The 24,739-nt window shown below is 44.4% G+C and overlaps 1 protein-coding gene across 1 annotated transcript in view; it reads left to right on the top strand.

The window, feature by feature from the left end:
* VLDLR (very low density lipoprotein receptor) overlaps positions 1–24,739 on the top strand; it is a 205,354-nt gene that overhangs the window by 65,988 nt on the left and 114,627 nt on the right. Inside the window, exon 2 of the mRNA XM_078675719.1 lies at positions 14,245–14,364. Coding sequence (XP_078531845.1) covers positions 14,245–14,364 — 120 coding nt within the window. The remainder of the gene's footprint in view (positions 1–14,244; positions 14,365–24,739) is intronic.

Raw genomic sequence — 24,739 nt, 5'->3', positions numbered from 1 at the left:
GCGCCGCCGGCTGGTTGATTGCGCCACAGCAGTCAGTGTTGCGTATACGGTGTGCCACGGTCGACACAGGTTGCTACCAGACATGGGGAAGGGAGACAGGACCCAGAGCAAGCTCCCCTTCTCACAGACGCGTGACGGCGCCAAGTCCCCAGGCCCTGCGAGTGGAGGAAGCGCACACAGGGGAGCAGCAGGAAGAAGACGCGGACATTAAAACGATGCTCCGCTCCATGGAGCAGAACATTCAAACGAACATAGCGGCGCTAGGTTCCAAGATGGACGCCATGTCCTATAGAATGGACCGCATGGCGGAGCGCCTAGACAAGCACGCGGAACGACACGATGTGGCCGAGCGGCGAATCACAGAGGTGGAGGAGGCCCAAACAGACCTGGACACGGCCAGACGGAGGGCGGAAACACTCATCAAAACACTACAGGACAAAACAGAGGATTTGGAAGCGAGGTCAAGACGCTGCAACCTCCGCATCACTGGCCTGCCGGAGACTACCCAGACGGGGAACATGGAATTATTCACAGAACGATTGCTCACCACGCTCCTGGGGGACGGAGTATTCTCGGCAATGTTTGTTGTAGAACGCGCGCACCGCACACTGGGTCCGAAGCCCAATCCGGGCCTCCCCACGCCCAGTCATCGCAAAACTGTTGAACTACAGGGACAGAGACACGGCACTCCGGCTGGCACGAGCCAAAGGGAACCTACAATTTGAGGGGTCGGCGATCTCCATTTTCCCGGACTTTACAGCGAGGGTACAGGAAGCACGCAAGCATTTTGCCCCACATAAGAAACGCCTGAGGGATATGGGCCTAGACTATGCAATGCTGTACCCGGCCAAATTGCGTGTGAACAGACAAGGTCACTCCCATATTTTCACCGATCCTGCAGAGCTGCAGAAAGCTCTGAAAACGTGGGCCAGAGAGAAGACGGACATATAAGCTGCGCAACAGAAGGAAGCTGACTCCAACCACCTCGACGAACAGGAGTGATAAGGGTGTAAGATTTCTGGTGCACAGTGTGCTATTGAGGGAGACGCTGTTATCCTGGAGTTTGGAAGGTCGCTATTCTGGATGTGAACTACTGAGACGAACAGTCAGATAAGTGGGGCAGGGAACTGGAAACAGGGAATGACTACTGGTAGTACTGAACACGGTTTCCATAGACCATGTGTGCCCCGGATACAACAGCGGCTGGTGGGGTGGAGGGGGCGAATATAGAGCTGTGAGGGCGGAAAGATTGGTCGTGGGGGCGGAGGGGGGGGGAGGAAATAACCGTACTGAGATGTGGGTTTGTGCATTGATGTTGCTGGTGGTGCAGGGCGGAGGCGGGGGGGCTGGGCTCCAGAATCGACAACTGAGCTCTTGGGAAGTGCTGGCCGGCTACCTTCGCCTCCACGCGCTATGCACACGGGGCTGTTGAAATTGTTGTTGGGGTGGGATGGGTGGGATGGGAAACTGCAAGACCGAATTGGGGTGGGTCTGCTGTGGGTGGCGGGGGGAGTGTTGGGGTATGTTGTTGGGTACGAGTTGTTGTTTCATTTGACTGCCGAGGTGCAGACTACTGTGGGCTGGGCCGGTTCGGATATACATGAGATTGCCGCTGCCATGCCACGTCCACTACTTAATCTTACCCCTCCGGGGCGTCTGACACTCTTGCTTGGTTGCCTCCTTAATCACACTGTACGACATGGCTGGAACTGATGTTGATCCTCCCCAGATGGGCGCAGCACGGACTTGCCTGCGGGCTCTGACGTGGAATGTCAGGGGCCTCAATGACTTTAGGAAGCTGCGCAAAGTCCTTAGTTACTTGCGTAGGCATAACATAGATCTCGCATTCCTACAGGAGACACATTTACCACTTAACAGCAAAATGTTGGTACACAAAGGTATAGCGGGATGCAGTGTAGCAGCGGGCTACACCACTCACTCGAGAGGGGTAATCACATGGGTCAGCCCACGCTCCAAGTTAACATTGACCTCACTGGAGACAGATCCTGAGGGGCGTTACGCCATCTGTAGATGCAGGGGCAGGGGTCTTGACTTGTTACTAGTTAATGTGTATGGACCTAACTATGATTCTCCTGCTTTTTACGTAGAGTTGGCCCAGAAGTGCAAATCATATGAATACTCGACTATACTGTGGGGTGGGGATTTCAATCTGGTTCTTGACCCAACCCTGGATAGGTCTGCGGGACCCCCCCGAACCCCATCGGCAGCTGCCATGGCACTCCAGTCGGAACTGGTTCACTTGGAGCTGATGGATGTGTGGCGCAGTCGACATCACTACAGAGGGGGGTACACCCACTACTCTGCTTATCACGCACTCCACACCAGAATTGATTACTGGCTGGCATCACAAAAGATATCCAATAGCTTGAGGGACTGTCAGATATTACCACGCACACTATCAGACCACTCTCCTCTTCTCCTGATCCTGGAGACGCCGGTGCATGGGATCCCCCCCTTTACGTGGCGCTTCCCCCCGTATTCTCTGCTGGACGAGGTATTCAGAGGGGAAATTGCAAACGAAATTGACAACTTCTTTGAGACCAACATGGGCTCTGTGGAGAGCTTCCAAACGCTATGGGAGGCCTTTAAGGTCTATATCCGCGGGATAGCCATGGCCAAGCACTCCAGTGTGCTGAAATCCATTAGACAGAGGCTGAAATATCTTGAGAACCAGCTGTCAGAACTAGAAGAGAAACTGCGGGGCGACCCTGAGGGAGACACCTTGGACCAAATTAAACGGTTACTGTCAGAGTTTAACACAGAGGCGGACAGGGAGGTACAACACATGGGTAAATACGCCACGGCCCGTACCTATGGCGAGGGTGAAAGACCAGGCTCCCTCCTGGCCAAGATGATCCGGCACGAGAGACGTCCACTAATAGTGGGTGAGCTGGTTTCGAGCACGGGGGAGACGCTCACGGACGAGGAGCAGATTGTGGGTGAATTTAGGCGGTACTATTCCACACTCTATGAATCTCGGTCTACTGGAATGGAGGGGGAAATCGACGACTACTTAAGTTATATTAAAATGCCGCAGCTGACCGACTCGCAAAGAGAATTCCTCATGATGCCCATCCAAAAGGAGGAAATATCGGAGGCACTGGATAGCATGCGGGTCGGTAGCGCTCCGGGCGCTGATGGGCTGACGGTAGGTTTCTACAAGGCCTTTAAAGAACAGTTGATCCCCTTCCTCTCAGCACTATTCGACGACATTTGCTTAGAAGGCTGCATGCCCCCAACCATGCGAGAGGCACTCATCATAACGATCCTTAAGCCAGGGAAGATAGCTACTGAGTGCGGCTCATACAGGCCCCTCTCACTGATAAATGTCGATGCTAAACTTTATGCCAAAGTCCTTGCGACTCGACTCGCACTGCTCGCCCCGGAACTGGTTGCCCCAGAACAGGCCGGTTTTATACCCTCCAGAAACCTCACGTACAACATACGCACAGTCCTGGGGACGATGCAGCACGTGAAGCCGGAGAATAAGGCGCTGGCAGTGTTTCTCGATATGGAGAAGGCGTTTGACTCTGTAGAGTGGCCTTTTATGTCCAGAGTGCTCAGAAAGCTGGGGCTGGGCGAGCCCTTCCTACAAATGATAGGCGCCTTGTACTATAAACCATCAGCCAGGCTACGAATCGGTGACAGAGTCACGGAAGCGTTCGGAATAGGCAGAGGTACTAGACAGGGCTGCCCCCTCTCCCCATTATTATACGCCCTAGTAGCGGAGCCATTAGCGTGCGCACTTCGTGAATACCACAGTCATGAGGGCATTAATTTCCCCACTTACAAGATCAGTATCTCCACGTATGCCGACGATACACTTTTGTACGTTGGGGACCCGGAGCTCAACCTATCTTCAGTTCTCAGGGAGGTGGTGCAGTTTGGAGCCTTGTCTGGTCTAAAGGTGAACTGGACCAAATCGGTGGCATTCCCACTGACTCCGGTGACAAGTAAATTCGCCATGGATTATCCGTTACAGTGGTCAGAAGACCCGGTTAGGTACCTGGGCATACAGCTTCATCCAGATCCGGACGTGCTGGTGAGGGAAAACTATGGTACAGCTTACACGAAGTTAACGGAGGATGTGGACAGGTGGTGTAAGTTGCCGCTGTCCCTGTCGGGTCGCATCGCACTGATGAAAATGATAGTCCTCCCGAGGTTCTTGTTTCTTTTTAACAATCTCCCGGTGATCCTATCTAAGGCCTTCTTCAAAACGATGACCCAAACTCTCACTCGATTGGCTTGGGGAGGTAAGCAGCCTAGGGTGCAGTGGCAAGTACTAACTCTCCCGTGTGAACAGGGAGGTCTGGGAGCCCCGGATATGGAGAGGTACTACAGGATCGCCCAAGCGGCTCACCTGCATACATGGATTCACGGGGACCGCAACATTCCACACGTGATCCTTGAGACACTATTCACGAGGCCCCTCCCCCCCACCGGCCACTGTATTTGAACCAGCCACGAGACGGGTGGGTACACTGGATTCGATCACGACAACGAACCACGCATGGCACTCCTTGGCCAAGAGCCATGACTGTACGCTACTGTACTCCCCACTTGTCCCGATAGAATGGGCCGTGTGGCGATCACCGCTACGGGAGAAGGGGGTCACGCGTGCTCTTAACCAACTAGGTATACTCAAGCTGGGAGACTTGTTCAAGGACGGGAAGGTAGTCACCTGGGACCAGGTCGCTCCCTCCCGGACCCCGGTGTCACTGCTGCACCGATTCCATCTGCACAGGGTCCGCGTGGCACTCCAGGAATTGCTGGGATTAGCCATGGAGGAGCCCCCCGAACTGCCAGAGCTGACGTATGTCATAAAAACGTCAGCGCCCAGCAAATTGATATCACAGTTATACAAGATCGGGCAGTGTCACCGGGAACGGGCAATGTCGAAGGCCCGAATGGCGGACTTCCTACACCTGGCGTGGTCCTGCCCGGGCATTAACAACTTCTGGAAGGATGTCTTCTTGGAATTGGGTAGAATTCTTGAGATTGAGCTCCCAGTGGACCCTGCGCTGGCACTGCTGGGACACACCAGGGTCCTTCCTCCGGCGACACGTCGCCTGGCGGGCATGGGACTACTTTTGGCTAGACGGACAGTTGCTCAGTGTTGGATGAGAGGCGCGTTGCCAACCAGACGCAGGTGGGACCGAGATATGCTGTATAGTTGCACCCAATCACAGCTGTATAGTGAACTCCTAACCCCGATCAGTAGACCCAAAAATTTCTGGGACCTGTACCTGACCTACAACACCAATAAAAACACCGAGGCTACAGATCAGGAGGAGGCAGAGGAGTGTCGGGAGAGGGAGGAGGGCCTCGAGGATTAGACGCACAATGTTGAAAGGCAGAGGGGGACACATGGGTGGGACGCCGAGGAATCTGAGACCCTGGGTGGGCACAGGACATTTAGTTTACACACGCGAGATGCACACAGGGCGGGAGGACAGGCCGCAGCGGGGACCTGGGTGAGGGAGGGGAGGCAGATGGAGTGTAGATGTGGGCGGGAAGCCACATATTATTGAGAAGTTCGAGACACAATAGCGGAGGACACGCAGGCAGTCAAGGGAAGGGGGTGGGGGGTTGTTGGGAATGTTCTGTTAAAGGTGATAGACCTAGATCACGTTGGCATACACGCGCACTTCATGTTCTAAACCGCATTGCATTGGTGCCGCCACATACACACTCCCCCAGCAATGTGGGGAGGGGGGTCGGGACGGCGGCTAGCGCTCAATAATTGCAAGATGTTCTATTGGTAAAATAGACCACCGGTCCCTTGAGTTGACGAAGGTATGATTCGTATGCGTTGGTTTCGATCACTGTATTGAAGTTGCCCTTGTTTGCTGCCGGCCTCAGGGTTGTAGGCGGGAAGCGGTGTGTGCTAATTGATGACAAATAAAAGTTTATAACCAAAAAAAAAAAAAAAAAAAGTTTGAGCTGGTGGTCGCCACGGGGACCGTAACATACTTTTTTATCATTATGCTTTGTCTTAGAGCAAGAGTCGGAAAAGGGTAGCGCTATATAAAACTTTATAAATAAATAGTAAGATTTACAATGCAAATAGCTCAAAATCACGCAATTGCGAGACCTATTGCATTGCAAATGCTTTTAATTTACAAAGATTTTTGATCCCTGACAATTGGCTCCTGTAAGTGGCTTTGAGACATGGGTCACATTTTTTTAATTCAATTGTATCTTTTTTTTTTTTCTGACCACTTACAACCCATCCTTTCAGACTATTGCTTATGATGCAAAACAATCGTGGGTCAATGCTGTGGGCAATCTGACTTTTAGAATGCATTTTCTACCTCTGGATGTCCAGGATGAATTCTGTACAAACCATAAAAATGTTATTTGCTTATTCAAGCTTCTATGTTCCTTTTTAAAACCCTTCTGCACTATGAGCGTTTGATGACTGACAAATCCGATCATTAAGTGACAATAGCCATCTAAATGCTGTGCATTTCAGCTTCCTATTGAAACAGCATTCACGCAAAAATGTCACGTTCATTCAGTGTGTCTTTTCGCTATTTTCCGACTGTCTACTGGCTGATTCCTCATATCTTTCCTCTGATGCTCTTAAGTTCCCGGTTTTTAGACTCGGAGGGGCTGGGTGGTGGTTCGGTGGGGGCAGAGTTGCTGAGTAGGAGGTAAGTCCATTCTGTTAACCGTAATCTACTTTAACTTAGTTCTTGTCTTTGTTATGTTATGTTATGCACTTTTGTATTGCGCACAGCTGCCCCAGCTAAGGGGCGTCCTGGCGCATGGCAGGCAATGTGCAACAGATAGCAGAAACACAACACAGATAAAAGATTTATTTAAAAAAGAAACGGTTTAAAAAGTTAACTTAAGGCTCTGGTTTTCTACGTTCCCTAGAGGTTTGCTATAACAGATTGCTGGTTTCTATAGTGCTAATGTGTGGGGGTTTTTTTGTGGAGGGAGCAATTTGTGACCGATTTGTGAGTTGATTTTATTATCCATGCTGGGAATAGATTAACAAATTCACTTGATTTAATAAGGTGGGTTATAAGTGTGATTAATACTGTAATAGGCCATATTTGTTGTGTGAGGCTCCATTTTAGTAGGATCAAATTTGGTTTCTGATCTGCTCATTACCTACCCCAGCCCTCCAATTAGAAACTTTCTGCATGTTTCTCCTCCGTTTCTGACGCACCATGTAAAGTATTAAGTAAAGGCTGATTGTATTCGAAAGCATGTATTGTGAATGACATTTTCCACCATGTACCAGATATATCATTTTGAATGATTTCCATTAGGAGTTCTGATGTAGGCGTGCAGCAGAACAGTTCTATGAGCTATTGTTTGAGAAATGTTTAATATTGTACATATCTGTAGTGCAGTTGCTGAGATAGCAAGCACAAGATTCTCTTGCATTTAAAAGGGTTAGTGTTAAGAGTTTCAATTATTGCGGGCTGCTTTTGATTTGCCAATACAACTTTACCTTGCTGAATTTTCAGTTTTACTAATTGTTTATGCATGGCATGTGTTCAACCCCCTAGTTTTGAAGGTTCTGGGAGGACTTCAAATTTTCCTTCTAAGACTATCTGACACTTTCTCTTATCCCTTGACGTCTGTACTCTGAGTTTGGGGACTTCGAATTGGGAGCTTTAATTGCTTGATTAGGGCTTTTAGCATTGCTTTGATTTTGTGCCCTGAATCTGAGCGTTCATGGCAAACGATGCATTTTTTTCTGTATTTATACTAAATTTTGTAATTGACCTTTTAAACTTGTGATCTAGGACTGTTATTGAGCTGTCCCAGTTCAGATTTTGAATTCTACTCTGATTGTATTTTGCGGGAGCGGTGGTCTCATGCAGCTAGACGGAGATATCAGAGCCAAGATAACTGAGGTAAAAATCAGGGTGCATAAAATATTGGGTTTACTAAATTATTGGATTTCAGACCCCCACACTATAAAGTGTTTTTAATTAAAAAAAGGCACCAGTACGCTGGTATGGAAAGATTTCCTCAACCTGAGTACGTTTATCAAGGAGTTTGTAGAAGTATTCTTAGAGCGCACCCTGGGTATGGTGCGTAGTGCTTTGTGTAGAACTGTTTTTTCAGGCTGCTGGTGGCCAGATGAATCTGAAGCACATCTACTGCTTGCAGGCTAACTAGTAGCATTGGCTGTTTGCATGTGTGGCCAGGGTGCTATATGGTAGGTCATTTAAACTTGAATGGTTAATGATGGAACTAAGTGTAGATAGACTGCATAAACTACAGGAGATGGAAAATTGTTTGTTCTGAAACTTTCCTCTGTTAAAACATGGTAAAGCTTAAGTTTTTCGTTTTCATTGGTATACTTTCAGAAGTAATTTCTGAAGTCCTAAAGTAATTTATTACTGTGCCTATACATTTGCTAAATTGTCAATTTTAAAGATTGCCTGCTCTGAAACCAATTCAAGACTCTGATCTAAAATTCATTCACCTACTAGGTGCAATTTTGAAGCTAAATTGTTAGGGGGGTGTTAATGCAGATTTGCTATCCCATAATGGTTGTAGGTACCTTTTTTGAGAGCTGCATGTTAATAGGATAAAATGTCCCCACTGTAGATTGTATGGTTATTGCATGTCATCAAGGAGTTTCGTGATCATAGAGATGAGGCCGAAGGTAGAGTTCCTGTATAAGGTCATGGAACTCTGAAGTGCCTTGTCATATCCTTAAAATGATCCGAGAATGTGGATTATTGGTGTGGATGGATAGTCGTCGCCATGTAATCATTGCTACTATTAGTCCTGGGTCCAGTAAAGGTTTCAGTAATTTAAAACTGAGCTCAACCCCTGGTGGTTATGGAACCGAGGAGACTGGCTTAAATTAAGAATGTTATAGTATATCTAAATGCTTTACACAGTTAAAGTCAAACACCGTAATGATCCCATTCCAATTTATAAAAATGGAGAATATTTTCATGAACAAACAGACTACATTTCATGTCTAGTTCCCCTTGTTTGATTTGAGATTTAAATGAAAATCATGCCAAAAAGCATTGAGCAGCAACCATGGTTATATGGTTGTGCTTGACTGGGACCTAGTCACAACTAAGGCTGATCGATATGGAGCATGAGTCTAATACAGAAACTCGTTCATCCTGTTTGGAAGTTTTGCATTCTGACATGGTCTCTGAAATGGAAGTCAAAAATCCTTAACGTGGCAAGGCAGCGGTCTGTGGCAGAAAAGGGCCAAATAACCTTTACTGATTAAGCCCCAGTGTAGCTAGTTTCTTTTGTTAGAAAAGATCAGTGTGAAATTCAAAATTCATTCAAGGAAGGTCCCTCGCCTTCCGGATACACTTGGGAACCTTTGCTTGGTGACTAGGGGCCAGATGTATCAAATGGTTTTAGTCATTTTGTGTCTATGGGGAAAGTGTTCATACATATGGCCCTAGGTCTCCTTACAGAGTTGATCCATCGGATTCTTTCAGTGAGTCAAGTCTGCAGGCTGTAGCTTAAGAGGGCTCCACAACCTCTTGCTGAATTGATTTGCTGCGGTAGAAAAGTTCCTAATGGGAGCAACCTAAATCTTTGGCCCAGTGGCAACACACCATCACTGGATTACTTTGGCTGGTTTGTCCCAGTCTGGTCTTGGGAGCCAAAACGTTTAAGTCCCAGGTTTTTTCAGGATGTTAGTAATACAGCACTCAAGATTCACTCAAGCAGGGTCCAAGGCAGGTCCAGTTGGGACACTACAGTTTAGGTTTTCAGGGGTAAAGGCTTCTAGCAGCTAATTGCCATGTAGCTTCACAGGAGGTAAGCCAACTTACCCTTACCCATTTGCCTAGGTTCAAATGGGACAATGTACAGCATTTCAAATCTCAAAGGTCTCCGCAGCAGATGCAATCCTTGAGTCTCACCAGGTATAGTAGTGTTCTGAATGTGCAGTGGTGCCACATTTATGCCTTTCACTATCTTGCGGGGTGGCAACACCTAGCACCTCCCTAACTAATAGGGAAAGTTCTCAGGGATAACCCGATCCACTTTTGTTGCAGTTCCTGTGTGCACTCTGCAAACCATTACCCCAGTACCCCCCCCTCGCTACTTGAATGAAATCTGGCAGAATCTTCAGTCCCCTTTGTGCTGAGCTCCTGTGCCTATCCTAGAATGTGGCCAGGGAAAGCAGCAACACCCAAACTGTAGTCGCTCCAAATTAGTTCCCGGAGCAGCTCCTCTCCCACTTAGTTTGGTACCTGGCTGAGTGGAAGGATAAGAGGGAGGGGGCAGGGACAGGTGTTGGCTACATCTGCTTGTGACAGGGTAGCTTCTTTGAAGTTATTTAAGATTGTGGTCCCTGGTCAGATGGCTATCCTGTCGGAGGAACAGAACACCTCCCAACAACAAGGCTTTTGTTTCGGGAGCAAGTTTATACCTCTTCAAATGGGCTATTCAGCTCATGAGTGACCGTTTGATGCCCCTGGGCTTCTAGATGCTTCAGGCAGCTAAGAGTGACTTTTCAAAAGTGCCTTTTTTTAAATAGTTGCTACAAATCCAACATGATCGATGGATCAGGCTAGTAATACATTTTTAAAGTCCACAAGTGAAATGTGTAGCCTTTTCCTAAGTAAAGATAACGTTGTTTAATTTTTTCCATCTATAAAGGATTTCCTTTGGGAACCGTTAACTGCTACAGTGAATAGCTTTTGGGACCTTGTCCCTAACCGTTTTTTATTTGCATATCCATCTGCAGATCTATTACATTTGTCCTGTAATTGTCTTTAGTGGGCAAAGTACACTCCCATCAATTTAATTTTTTTTACTGTTTACGAAAGGGGAAAAAAACCTGTAGTTTAAGCCAAGCCATGTCAAACTGTTTTAATGATGCTGTGACCTGCATTTCATCTTGGCTGCTGGCTCTGGTAGTAGGCATTCTGGCGGCACAACTCTGCTATAAGTTTAAAGTTTGCCACATTTTCTTTTCCTGGTGAATATAGACCTCGTCCTCTTCAAGAAGTTAATTTGGAGACTGGTTTTATACAGGGATAGCAAGCTTCAATGTACTACATAAGGGATTAAATACCTGTTCTGTAGGTTGTGGGAAGGATTGAGATTAAATCATATCCATATGGAATTCTATTGAGGTGGAGATTGTCTACAGTTAAACCTGGGGGCGTCCATTTTAATGGATTTTAATTAAAATACTTTGACTTTTGGGGAGTGGGTGCAGTTGAAGGGGGCACTTCAATCTCCTCAAAGCATGTTCCGGTCAAAGGGGTAGTTTGGTTTCCTTTAAGTTTTTAGAGCCATCCGGTTTGTTTAGTCTTGCTTTTTTTAAGGACTGCAAGGTTACATCGAGCAGTACTTCCTAGAAGACTGGCACAGGTTTGTTTATCCACAGAAGGTCTCTTAATATGAATGGATAAATGAGGTTGTCCCTTCCTGTGGAACGTACATGGAAGGTTAACTTTAGGCAAATGGATATATTAATGTTTTAATATTGAAGTCCTTAAAATGAAATTGAGATCTACTAAATTGAGCTGTAGTGACTGGAATTAGAAAATGCAATTTAACTTGCTGAAGAGCATTTTTTAATGTACCACAGTACATTTCTTAAACTTTGACATTATGTCCTTCATAGTCCACATTGACGACTCACTCTGGGTTACAACTCCTGGCCAGTTTCACTCGGAAGCATACCAGTGCCCCACCTTGCTAAAGCTGGAAAAATATATAGAAAGGAATCAGAGGACACATTACCAATTGTACCCGCAAACTAAATGTTATGGGGTATTTGTAGAGCGCGTGGCTACTCAGGGAGTGTCCTGGCGCTGCTTCCTGATCTTTCCATCTCTCTAATGTTAGAACAGTTAAACTTTCATCCCTGTCAATCCAGGGCAACAGTTCCCACTTTTAATATCCTTCTTGCCCAGAAACTCATTGTTGCGCCATAGGTTCTGAATTGCAGACTAGTCTCAACACTTTTATTCACTGCACATTATCTTAAAGTGGTTACTTCTCAGTTTTCTGCAAATCAGGATTTTAGTAACCTAAATTTCCAGTTGGTTACAGGCCAAGTTGGGATATTGCATGCATATTAATGAACATCGAAAGGATTCTTCATTGCCAGTAGTTTAAACTATACCTTATCCTTCAACCTGTCCATCACCTTCATTACTAGACCAGTGTTACCTCAGAAACTATGTGGCGGTAAGGTGGCTGCACAGTGGTGATTTCAATCTTTCCTCTAATCGCACTAAGGATACATTTTTCAGATTGTCATTTACTGATTTAAGACTGTAAAGTTTTGCCTGCGTTGATTTCAATGTGCCTCAACTTAAAGTAGCAAAAGCAACACTAAACCTACACTTTTTTTTTTTTTGGTAAACTCCAAGCAGTCGCCACATGGCCAAGTGCTTGAAGCAGCAGTCCGCCACCTTATGGCGCCTTTAAAGATGCAGATACAGTCCTTTCAAGGCTGTGGATTCTTAACTACCTTATGGTTCTTGATCTGTGACCATATGAAAATGCCATTGCCACTTCCGTTACTACTTCCTTCAAACCTAAGTAGGATCCTTTTTATCTAGTTTTTTTTTTTTGTCAAACGCCATAGAAGTGCTCAAACTTTGCATGTTGCAATGGAGAACTACAAAAAAACATACAACCTTATATCAACTGGATGATGCTAAATAGGATATTGAACATCAGAGGACTATGTTGTGGCATAACAGAATAACATTTAATCTGAGAATTGTAGGAAAATGCATAAATGTTTTCCAAGTTTGATTAGAGGTTGAAGTCCCTCGTGAGCATTTAGGATTTATGTTGAAATGCAATTGCTCGGGTTTGAAGACTTTTGGTCCAGTAGTCAGAAAGGAACATTGTTATGCTCAGTTCTGGCACTATCCCAGTAGATTTTTGGATTCATATTTTGAATGAGTAGACATTATGCTTAGTTTTAATGACCTGCTCTCCGCCTTGTGGTCCTTTAGTTTTGCAGATTTTAGGTTTTCCCTTTATTGACTACACTTAAAAAACTAGGTTAAAGACTGATGCATGGAAATCTCATCTTTTTACATGGCAGTCCAAGGAGGAATGGAGCTATGGCTGAAGCATGATCTGTTCTGAATTTAATGCACGGTACTATTCTGTGGTAGGCTGTGGCATTATTGGTGTACGTATTCCAATTTTCTGGTTTCCTAAATGCTATTGAACTATAGTAACTGGTTGCACGTGGGTGGAGTGAAATATGTAAATGCAGTTTATTTTTCATGTGTATGCCACTAAAGGCTGCCTTCAGAGACACTGACATTTTTCAGAGTCTTCCATATACCGTTTGATCACATTTCATGCACTATGCATGAGGTACTGACCCAGTGATGGATTGAAGCAGTGGTTGTAGAATGTGTAACCTGTAGGGAACTAGTTGGGGCACTTGTTGCATAGATATATTATGCCATGCCTGAAATTAATGTTTCCAGTTAGTTATTTAGAGCAATTGTGCTACCAAGTGCACACACTTATTAATGTGCTACGGTCCTATTCCAATTAATTACCACAGTACATCGAAATGGATACGAGGAGCAGTTCACTGCTTCTTATTGTAGGTTCTTTTTACTATGCAAAAATACTGAGTCACCAGGCCTCTTCAATGTTACTTTACCTTATTGCACAAATGTAACTCGTAGGTTTGCTCAATTTCCAAAAAAACTAGAGGGACTAGGTGATGGCCTTATGATACAACGTGCTTTCAAGACCGTTGTAGGCTTTGCACTGTAACTGTGGTTCATGTGGTTTCTTCAGTTGATACAATTTATTAAAAGAATGGGTATGTTGGGATAACGTTTTCTCAACCATGTAAGTGTTTATGTGGGATTTTTTGTTTGCACGGGTATATTGCAAGTCTGACTACATGATCTTACACAAATGCTTTCCGGAATAAAGCCAGTCTGGAAATGCACACTGACTCATGGGTTATCTAGGATTGGTGTACTGCAATGCTCCTGTTACGGACAGCAATTTCATAAGCTTCTTGTACGGTATTGCCTGTATGCTCCCTGAAAGGCCCAGTAAACTGACGTCGCAAATTGTTTAGTTTTAGCATAGGGTGTTGTGTTTTTTTTGTTTTTTTTATGAAAGCATTTTAAGACTTGTTGCCTTCATTTTTCTGTTTGTGCTATTTAGCTAGATGTTAGCAAGTGTAACTGGATCAGAATGCGTTAGTGTTGTGTTTTTGATGTTATAAGCCTTTTAATTTATTTTATCCAGGTTCTAGAACGAAATGTGAAGTCAGTCAATTCCAGTGCCGCAATGGACGCTGTATAACATCTGTCTGGCAGTGTGATGGGGATGACGATTGTTCAGATGGTACAGATGAGCTATCCTGTGGTGAGTAAGATCGCAAGTAAACCTAAAATACTATTTGAAGCATCTATGCACTAGAAAGTAGGTGTTCTTTTAAACCTTTTCCTCCAAACAAATGTTGTTCAACTATACTGGCATTGTCTTTACTCTTGGTATTTGAGCAGAAAACTGCTTGGGTATAGTTTAACTTGAATTACATCCGGGATAGCGAGTTTCTTTGCACAGTAGGCAAATATTTATTTTTTATTTGAATGATCAAAAAATGGCAAGCTCATTCCTACTAAATTCTAATAAAAGTAATTGTCTTAAATGTACATGCTTGCTGCATTAACATTAATAATCCTGTAATTAACTACAGTAGTAACTTTCATGAGTTACATTTCCAGTGTATTTAGCTTTTAACAATTAAAGGCCCTCATGCAACACTTATAACTGCTACATCTTCCTCGCCAGTGTTCAGTCCCAGACCAGCTTAAACCTCCTATCCAGACGTAAATGGCCACTTCCCTTGATCTTTGCTTCTGTTCTTAGATATTTGGACTCACAGCTGACCACTAAGCCCGAGGGTGCCTGGGAGTTTCCACTGCTCCCCTTTTCACTGCTGGCACCTCTGATCTGGCTAAGCTGTAGGAGGGAAGCTGCTGTTCTACTCTGCTATGAAGGACGGTCTGTCCTGGGTTGTGTATATGTAATGTTATGGCCCATGTCGGTCTTGTATTAAGGTTGAGCCTCATCTTCGAATGTGATAAGGTAATAGAGCCTCATGGGATGGCGACAGTTGGACTGAGGGTGAAGAGGTTGGATGAATGGATTCTTTTAACTTGAGAATTAAGCTGCTTCTATCTTACTACCGTATGAATTGAGTCCTTGTTGGAAGGCACCTTGTTACACTGACGATGGACTGGATCCTTAGAAATCAGAAGGGAAGAAGACCTCAACACTTGGGACCAAACTGCTGATTATCACCCAGGGCCAGACTGGGAACAGAAACCGGCCCTAGATGACTGCACAGCAGCCCCCAAGCCCCCCCCCCCCCCTTGGGGTGAGGGTTGGGGCCAGACTGGCTGCAGCGGGCACCAGTCATTTCCTCGGTGGGCCACCAGGGTTGGGGGCCAGTTTTGGGTGCCGATTTTGTCACGGGCCGTTTAAGCAGCATAATTGGAATATCAGCCGCTGTAATGAAATCTGCTGAAACCGGCCCTGACAAACATCTTGGTGGCAACCCCCGGGGACTGGACGGGAACTTTGCCAGGGCCAGTTTTAGTTCCCAGTCTGGCCCTGGGGAGTGGGAGTGCAGCCGAGCAGTTTGCGTGGGCTGGAATCGGCCGATTTTGTTACAGGGGGCAGATATTGCCAAACCCCGTAACAAACGACCCCCCCCCCAGGGTCCCAAAACCCGCCCCACCCTAGAAGCCCACCAGGGAAATGGCTGGTGCCTGCTATGGCCAGTCCTGCCCTGCTATCAACTCCTGCCCGCATTGGGTCATCCCTGAAACAGAGTGCCTTCAGGCCAGACTCCTTTCCTGCTGGCTGGAACCAGTGCAGAATTTGGTTCCTAGGAATTTATGGAGAGTGGACTTGTGTTTGGAGACAACCTGCTTGGAGGGGTTGGTACAGTAAATGTGCTATCAGCACCATGTTGTGACTTTGAGTGTGCAACCACATTGGCCCAAGGTCTTTTTTTAGCTGAGCAGTTGTGCGAGTCATGGGCTTTTCCCAGCATGTGGTGACCATTGTAGCCTCACGCACTCACCTGGTCAGAGCTGCCAGTGTGGCTCAACTTATGTGCCATTCCGTCTGAGCAGTCTTTCATGCATGTCTTCAGCAGCTGACTTCCCAATGCTGTACGTTCAACAGAAGTGCCATTTTGGTTTGGGAAGTTTCCCAAGAAAAGTTAATGGCATGTCTGGCAATGCTTTTCACACTTACTGATTTTGTAAACCGTGTCTTTTGGCAGTGATGCACGCGCACACTAGTTTTATTTGCCAAACCTATTGCATTCTGTTTCCTGGTATAGATGACTTAAACTGTTCCTGAGAATAGTTTACTCACCCTCTGCATCGATTCTGGTCACTAGTCTAACTGATCTAGGTTCATTTAATTGGATATTTGATAAATTCTCTTATCTGCTTAATTACAGGAAAAGTGAATGAACTAGTTTATGATTTGGAAGATGATAATTTCTTTGGCTATTTTCTGGTGTTCATAGGTGGACCTACAGTGTTCACTTCCTGCTGGGTTAGTGAATCATTTGCCTGATAAATAGAATTTTCACATGTGACCATTTTCTTTGTGGGTTATTTTCGGACATTCTGTTTGAGTGCCAGTGATAATTAAATAGAACTGTTTTTACATTGCAACCTAATTGTAAATGCATTAAGACCGGGTAGACCATGCGGAATATCAGTGTCTCCATTTTTCTTAACGAACCCTGGAGTACCAACCATTAAATGGCAGAGGGATGCTTTTTTGAGAGCTATGCTGCACGAAATCTATGATCAGAAAGACAGCGCTGCTATTGTATTGGCTTGACCCAGGAGGTCTAAGTATTTGCCTATAGCCATGAGGATGAGCGAATAGAGTTGGACTCAAATATGAGGTAATCATTGAGTAGGTCAAAGGCACGTAATGGTTAGCTCCAATTGTGGTGGCTAAGAAAGCCAATGGAGTTTTGATTTGTGTAGACCTCCGGGAACAGAGTAATGTTCTGTAGGGGAAATTTATCAATTACATTCTTGTTGACATGCTTCTGCTGGTTGAAGCTGATTTCTTTTTTTCCAGCCATTGATTTTACATTGGCTTAACATTAAATTGGATGAAATGTCTTGATCTCACAGCATTTATTACCCCTTGTGGTACATTCAGGTATGCTAGATTGCGGTTTGGCCTTATTACTGCAGATCTATTTTCAACAGAACTTTAGAAAGGTTTGGAAGGATAAATATTTATATATATGTTAGTATTTGGGAAAGATTTTTAAGTTCATGCCTCTAGAGTGAAGCTAGTGCAGGAGCGATTTGAGGAATAATGCCTTACAGTGAAGGTTAAAGTGTAAAGTGTAAATGTAGGAGAAGTCTGACCGTTTGGGACACACCATCATTGGGGAATGTTTTATTCCTAAAGAGTTAGTGAAGCAAGTTTGTATTGTGAGAAGGAGAATCTCAGAACAATCTTGTCTCTGCATCATACTTGACAGAAATTTGATATTTAGTTATTGAAAGGCATTGGTGATGTATTTGGCAACAAGAGAATTTACTTTCCTCCCTACAAGAGCCTTTTGAGGTCCCAACTGACCATAACCCTTTGTGAGGTATTTGGAAAACGAGAGGTATTGATGGGGTCTCTGGTAGAATTACAAAGTGGCTAATTGCATTACAAGAGTAGTTTCATAATAAAATACATTCCTGGTGTGGCAAACCTTGTTGCAGATTACTTATTCTGCTTGGTCGCTCTGGCTCAAGAATAGGAAAAGACATTTGAAGAAGTGTTTTTGAGAGTTGGTAGTATTGACACTAACCATTTCAGAAAAGAGGGCCTACAGAGTTGCAGTCCGATAGTGCCACTTAGGAAGCACTTGTCAATGAGACCAGGTTGATATGTGAAAATTAAAGGCTTCTAGAATACCAAAGATGAATTGTCATAGTCCAGGCCTACTGTATTGGAGGTACCAGATTAGACCGTTCAATCTCAGGAATGAGTATCTCCTTAGCCCATGGTGGTCATCAGGGTATGCCCAAACCCAAAGAGACTTAGTCGCACACTGGTGGCTAGGAATGGAGATACAGGTGGAAAGAATGGTGTGTATGCAGTGTGCTCTCATTGAGATGGTGGTAAAGCCCAGAGTGCAAACTATGATCATCAGAACGCCCCAGTTCTCCTTGGCAGGAAAATGCATTGGACCCATTCGGCCATGTACATGGTGATGGATGTGAAACGTATGTGATTGTAGCTCTGGCCATTTTATTTCAGATTGCCTGAAACATCTCAGGGAATTGAGACCAAGCATGTGATTTTTTTTTTTGGGATGTTTTTGGAAGGGAAGGTTTACCACAGGTATTAACTGAGAATGGTGTACAGCCTTTCATAGGAGATGGGGAGGTGGTTTGTGTGAATGTAGGATGAAGCATATTTACATTATACCAGCCTGAAACCAACAGAATGTTGGAGTGTTTCTTCAGTGTTCTTAAGGAGACATACACCTGGTCAAGGACAATGACTTAAACAGGAGGGATGAACTCCAAAAAGGGTTGAAGCCTGTAGATTCACTCCACACTACCACTGGTAAATCAGTCAGTCAGTAGATAACTTTATTTCGGCCACTCTGGCCATAAAAGTGCATTATTACTATCCTAAAACCACTGGAGGAAAAATAAAAATTAGATAACGACAGACCATACAATCTTATTTCCACATTTGATACACTATAAAAATATAAGTGTGCTTCCCAAACTGCAGATGCGATGTATGGTTCTAGGGCGGGTCGCCCTTCTCCCCCCCCCCCCCCCCGGAACTTACTATTGCCCATTATGTCTTCAGATCTTTCTCATTAAGGGCAGTCCTAAGGTCATCCCACTTTCCTGCTTCCCAGTTTTTCTTTTCTGTTTCAGTAGTCCACTTATACTTTGCCCCACACTGCTTAGTTCCTGACCTGTCCTTTGCCTTCACTGCTTTTAACAGGTCCAGTTTGGCTTTGCGGCAACTTGCATTGAACCAGGGATGCTTATAATCCTAGTTTGCCCTTGGCTTTCCCACCGTGTAAAATGCATCGGAGTTTTGTTAGTTGCTCATGAATATTTAGAGGCCTGTCCCCCTAACTGGAAATCAACTCCTCCTACCTCCCCATTTCAATTAATAGTGGTAGAACCTGGTTATATATATTGGCCAGTTTAAATTGAGATTCCTGAATATGGCCCCACCTCAATCTCCGCCTGTTCGAGAGTATTGTATTTTGCTCCCTATTAGTCACTGGTAGGAGGTTAGATAGGCCCAGACTCCCTGCTGTCAGTCATAACTAGTGCATTGTGATCGCTGTCTAGCCTCTGATGGACCTGGAAGTCGAGGACTCTTTCCCAAGTTCTAGTCTCAACCAGGATCTAATCAAGCAGCGACTTCTGGCCCTCTCTATTGAACGTAAACTGGCCCGGTCTATCTGATTTGGTCCTCCCATTACATGCCCTCAGTGATAGTGTCGGAGTTTAGTTGCAAGACCAGTGGCGACCAGGCTTTAACTGGTGGAATCTGTGGATCGGGTATCGACCAGCCCACTGAATTTTCCAAACACTTAATATCTTAAGACCGGCACTCCCTCATTGGAAGCGGTGGAGATGGAGAATCTGCTTGAGGTTTTCTTTAAACTTCCACCCTGGGATCTGCTGTAATCATTTAGGCCACCTGTACATTCAGTCACGGTCTGCAAGAAGGTGAGGCTCCTAGGGTGCACAGACTCATCCAGCCTAACTTTCAAAGTTCTGGCTGGCAAGCCAACAGTGGAACCAGACCTGGTAAATGCTCCCTTTTCACCTCAATTCAGTCTTTTTTTTCCGAAATGCAGCTAGAGAAGTTTAAGCATTCTTTCTGTTTGGATGACTATAGCACTAAACTTGTGACATTATACTCCCTGCCCATGCCTGTAGTGTTTGAAGGTGGTCAATTTCCCAGTGGCAAGCTCCATCAATGACTAGTGTATATCCGTTTGCATGGGATGCCATTCCTGCGGCTTTATCCTGGCCTATAATCTTCTCGTACCCACAATATCCTCGTCCAAACTTGAGGGTGCATTGACTAAGATGCTGTGCTCCAACATCCAGGGCTTAATTTGAGCCTCGATTTGCTAGAGGGGTGACACCGGCACTTAATTTTGGGGCCCAGCACCTATTTTTACTCCATAGTTTCCTGACTAGTGGTAAAACAAACGTGTCTGAAAGTGAGACTGAACTGTTAAAGGAAGAAAGCCAGAACCTGCCAGTTTTTTTTTTTTTAGGGGCAAGGAGTGTCTGGTAGTGATTTTAAAAGGCATGCAGTGGATGTAAGACTTTGCAACCTTGGTATTCAGGCGGCAGTGTTTAATTGCACCAGCCGCAGACTTAAGGAGCAGAGTTTTGGGCACTGACATCTCACAAACTAAGCACTGCCAACATCTCCCTGCCACACTTTGCTTATCACAGAATTATTCGTTTATTTTCATTGGGTTAAGCATGGTCTAAAATCGATTTGCCACTTTATGTGCAAAAGTTAAACAGCCTTGTGCTGTGGCATTCCCTTCATGTGCTCAGGACCATGGTGGTCATTGTGTGCACTATCCAAATTTCTTTTAAATACATTAGAATATTATGAAAGCTTTCCAATGGATGAAAGCTTTGCTGCAGGTTGCCATGCAACAGCCCTGAAACATCATCAAATTGTTTCATTAGTGACCCAGCTCTTCATTGGTGAGCGGTTAATTGGTTGTGTGCCACTAGTTTGGCCATAGGTACAAGTAGGTACCTGGCCTCTTTTGTCCTACTGGAGGTTCCATGAGTATATAGAAAACTGCTTGTGCTCTATAACGACCTAGTGAAATTTGCAGGGAATTGCCCTAGAGGCATGTGTAGATGACTTTCTTATTCCTAAGCTCCCACCAGCTGGTAGTAAATTTCTCAAATCAGTAAATTAAAGCTAGACCTTTTTTAGTCTGATCCTGATGGTGCCTTGGATGCTGGTGGCAAATCACTACAGATGGAGTTGTAAGGCAAGCTGCAAATGTTTGTATTTTTTTGGATTGTTTTGCAGATGCAACTAGTGTTGAGAGTGGTACAGGCCAGCAAGGTAAGCTAGTGGAGTTTCTTCGGTAGAGGGGTGACTGGAGGTGGAGGTGGAGGTGGAGGTGGCAGGGGGCAGGGTTGTGATCACACTTCTCCAGGCCCTGGATGAGGCTTGCTGCTGCTGCTTGTAGGGTGGTCTTAAGGAGTGCCAGTGTAATCTGGTAAGTCATTGACCAGTGCATTACTACCAGCCACATGTGAGTAAAAGTAACAGCAGTTTTGAGGTTGCTTTCTAGAAATGGTTTCGCTTATTTAAAAGCACTGTTTTCTGTGGTTGATCTTGACAAATAACAAGATTTCTGTCTTGGATGGGTTTGCAAGTAGGCGCTTGACCTAAAGGTCTGGATGATGTGTCGGCAGTGTTTGACGACTTGGATGTCTGAACCTGAGGAAGCTTTCAATGAGAGCTGGGTCCTCCGCATAATGGTAAATCTTGGGGATAGCTGTAAGCATAGCACAATGGTGCTTCATGAAGATGATTAAGTATGGCACCCAAGGTACTCCCCAGGTGATCAGTCTTTTGGGACCTAAAGGTGCCCTTGTGAACAAGCTGTCTGTTGGAAAGGTAGTAGAACCAGTGGATGATGCTTGTGAATCCCTTTCGAGACTCCAGAGTGTGATGGTGTGGTGGTCCAGTGTCATTGTCGACTGATCAAGTGGGCATAGCCTGTGGTGTATAAAGCAACTGTCTTCCTACTTTAGCATGATTTGAAGCCAGCAATGTAGTCGTGCAGGAAAAGATTTCATTGTTTTCTCGGAGTTAAACATAGACTGCTTTTTCAATGATCTTGCTGATGAATGGGGTGTGATCTGGTAGGTCAGTCAAGATTTAGTGTAGGTTTCTTTCGTAGTGCAAAGATCTGACCTGTCTCGTTTCTGGAGTTTGAGGAGACCAGTTTCCCTTTTTTGTCATTAACCTGCGCAGTTTATCGGCAAACGTTTGAGACTGATCACTTTCATGCTTCTCCAGAGGTAAGTTTTGTATGGAAACTGACAACATGGCTGCAGTGTTTTACTTGACTTAATCTTGGAAAGATTAAGTCTTGTATTTCTAACTTTTGGTCCAATGGTCCGGACCAGTTTAGTGCTGCATCATATTTGGATGAAGATTACCATGCTTCTCATTGATGGCAACAGAATTCACATTACATGCAGTTTTGAATCTGATTTGCCTTGGACCATTTTGACATACATGGAGTGCAGTTTTCTTAACCTCTGCATGTGTGTAATGTATATTTATGGCTTTCTCTGCAAGACTTTTCTGAAGGTTCAGTGATGTGGGAGGAAAGCCCAACAGAACATCAAGTACTTCAGACTTGAAAGCCTTCGAAAAAAGGAACATGGATGGATGGGTTCTCTTTCTCAAACAACCCCATGCCCTCATAAAAGGTGTAGATGCTCCTCAAATTGCTAATCAGTTTTTGGTTGGATGTGCCTCGTAGTAAAACAATCCTCCCATGTTTGAACTAAAGAGGCCATTTCCTGGAAAATGTAACTACTCATTTGGGCTTTTCAGACATGTTTGTTGCCAGAAACGAATGCCTGTAGAAACCTTTAACTCGTAATTAACGAAGGCTCATTACTTGCCCTCCAAATGATGGCCTGGCTTTTGTGACTCATTTGTATGATTAAGAGCGTTTACTTTTCATGTAAATGTGTTCTAGAAGGGCTACCGGTTAAGAGCCGAAGAAACTCCACTTGTTTATATCCCCACCCCTTGTGTCATCAAGGATCCATCAATGTGGTGAGGTCCTCTTGGACCCACTTTGGTTCCACTTTTACACTTTTTTTTACATTTTTTTTAGCTGACTTTTTTTTTTACACAATAAGTCTAGAAAGACATTGTACGTGTTTTTAGAAAGCCTTTCGTGCTAAATTGGCTGTACATTCCGTTCAAGGCTATGAACAGAACAAGATATCCTACTGTTTGTGTTGCCTGCTCAGACTGCTTCTAACATCTAGAAATCTCCTGGTAGCAGAGCTGTACCTCCATGCACGGTTTATACACATCTGTTAGTTTCTTTACGGGTCAGAGGGGCACATTGAGGCACTGAGCTAGCTAGTAAATGGAACCGCAGTCTGATGGTGTAGATGGACTCAGTCTCTGCACTGGACATCCTGTTGTCCTAATACATTTTCTAGTGGGAACCGTATGGAATCGCCATATCAGGATCTCTGTGGTCTTGGCTTCTAATGCACAAGCCCTTGACCCATTGCTTCCTGTAACCCTGGCTATTTAACTTGGAGAGCCTTTCTGATAGTAATAACTTTTTAGTAAAATGGTCCAATCTTGTGTTCTTGCCGGATCATCATCAATCTTTATTTCGTTGCCGTTGCAGCATAAAAGATATACAAAATATATAATATACATGACCACATTATTATCAACAAATATACGAAGATATACAATCAAGAAAAAGTGCTGGTGCATGACCAAAAAATTTACCATAAGCCTTCACAGCTAATTCATGAGTTGGGGCTTGAAACACACATCAATAAATATAGTTAAAAGATTTGTTAAAATATTTACAAGGTTAAAAAAAGCATTAAATTGAGTTATAACTGCCAGTTAACAATTATCACTATACACGCTTAAAATGGCAGAGACAATTTTTGTCTAATGAATTTTACAGCCAAGAGAAACCTGCTGATGCCAAACACAATTACTTGACTAGTGTCCGTAATTAATATTCTACCAACTTCCTGATGCAAAGTTGATCCGATAGTACGGCACAATGGCACTATCCATTTCCTTCTTGTTTCTGCATAGCTTGAACAGAAAAATAGAATGTGAAAAATGTCTTCTTTTACATTATTTGTGCATAAAGTGCATTTATCGTTGCTAATTTTCCCCCATTTTGTCTCGGTTCCCGGGTTCTTAATATGCCATACCTATATTTTAGATACAGGGTTTTCGCCAATGGTGGCTGGATCTCATCAAGAAATATTTCAAACTGGGCCACATTTTTTACCATTAAAATTTTTTCAGTTGTGGGGCCATGTATTCCAACATATACTGCGTCATGGCTCATAAGGGCCCAAAATGAAAGTTTGACTATTTTCTTAGAGGACACGGTCAAAGATTCTGGCTGGCTCCAAAAATGGGATAAACCAGATTTAGTTAACCAGGTTTTGACATGTTTAAACCAAGAGATCTTGCTACTAGTATCTAGTTTCAAAACTTCAACCAGTCCATTTTTATATTCAGTTAACTCAGGGGTAGTCCACAACCTGACCCATAACAATAACGGTCTTAGTATTGCATGTAAATCGGTGTATCGTATGTTCATATCGGAGTAGGGGTAGTAATGGAGTATTAGGAACCTTTAATAATCCCCTTATGAACTCATTCTCCAAGATTTCAAAGGTCTTTCTACACACAGGTCCCCAGAGTTCTGCCCCATACAAAACTGCTGACTGAACCTTGCATCTAAAGAGCTCTAATGCTGGGGTGACTGCCTTATTTGCACATTTGTTATGTCTTTTCAATATCGGAAGACAATTTTGTTTGAACACAATTTTTGATTTTTCTAATTGGGGTTTCCAATTTAAAGATGAATCTAATACCCCCAAATAAGTAAAACTTTGTTCATAGTCAA

The sequence above is a fragment of the Lissotriton helveticus genome, chromosome 2_1, assembly GCF_964261635.1.
Source record: "Lissotriton helveticus chromosome 2_1, aLisHel1.1, whole genome shotgun sequence".
In the NCBI taxonomy this organism is placed as follows: Eukaryota; Metazoa; Chordata; class Amphibia; order Caudata; family Salamandridae; genus Lissotriton; species Lissotriton helveticus.
The sequence above is the reverse complement of the archived record's forward strand: the minus strand, read 5'-3'. Positions and strand labels throughout refer to the sequence as shown.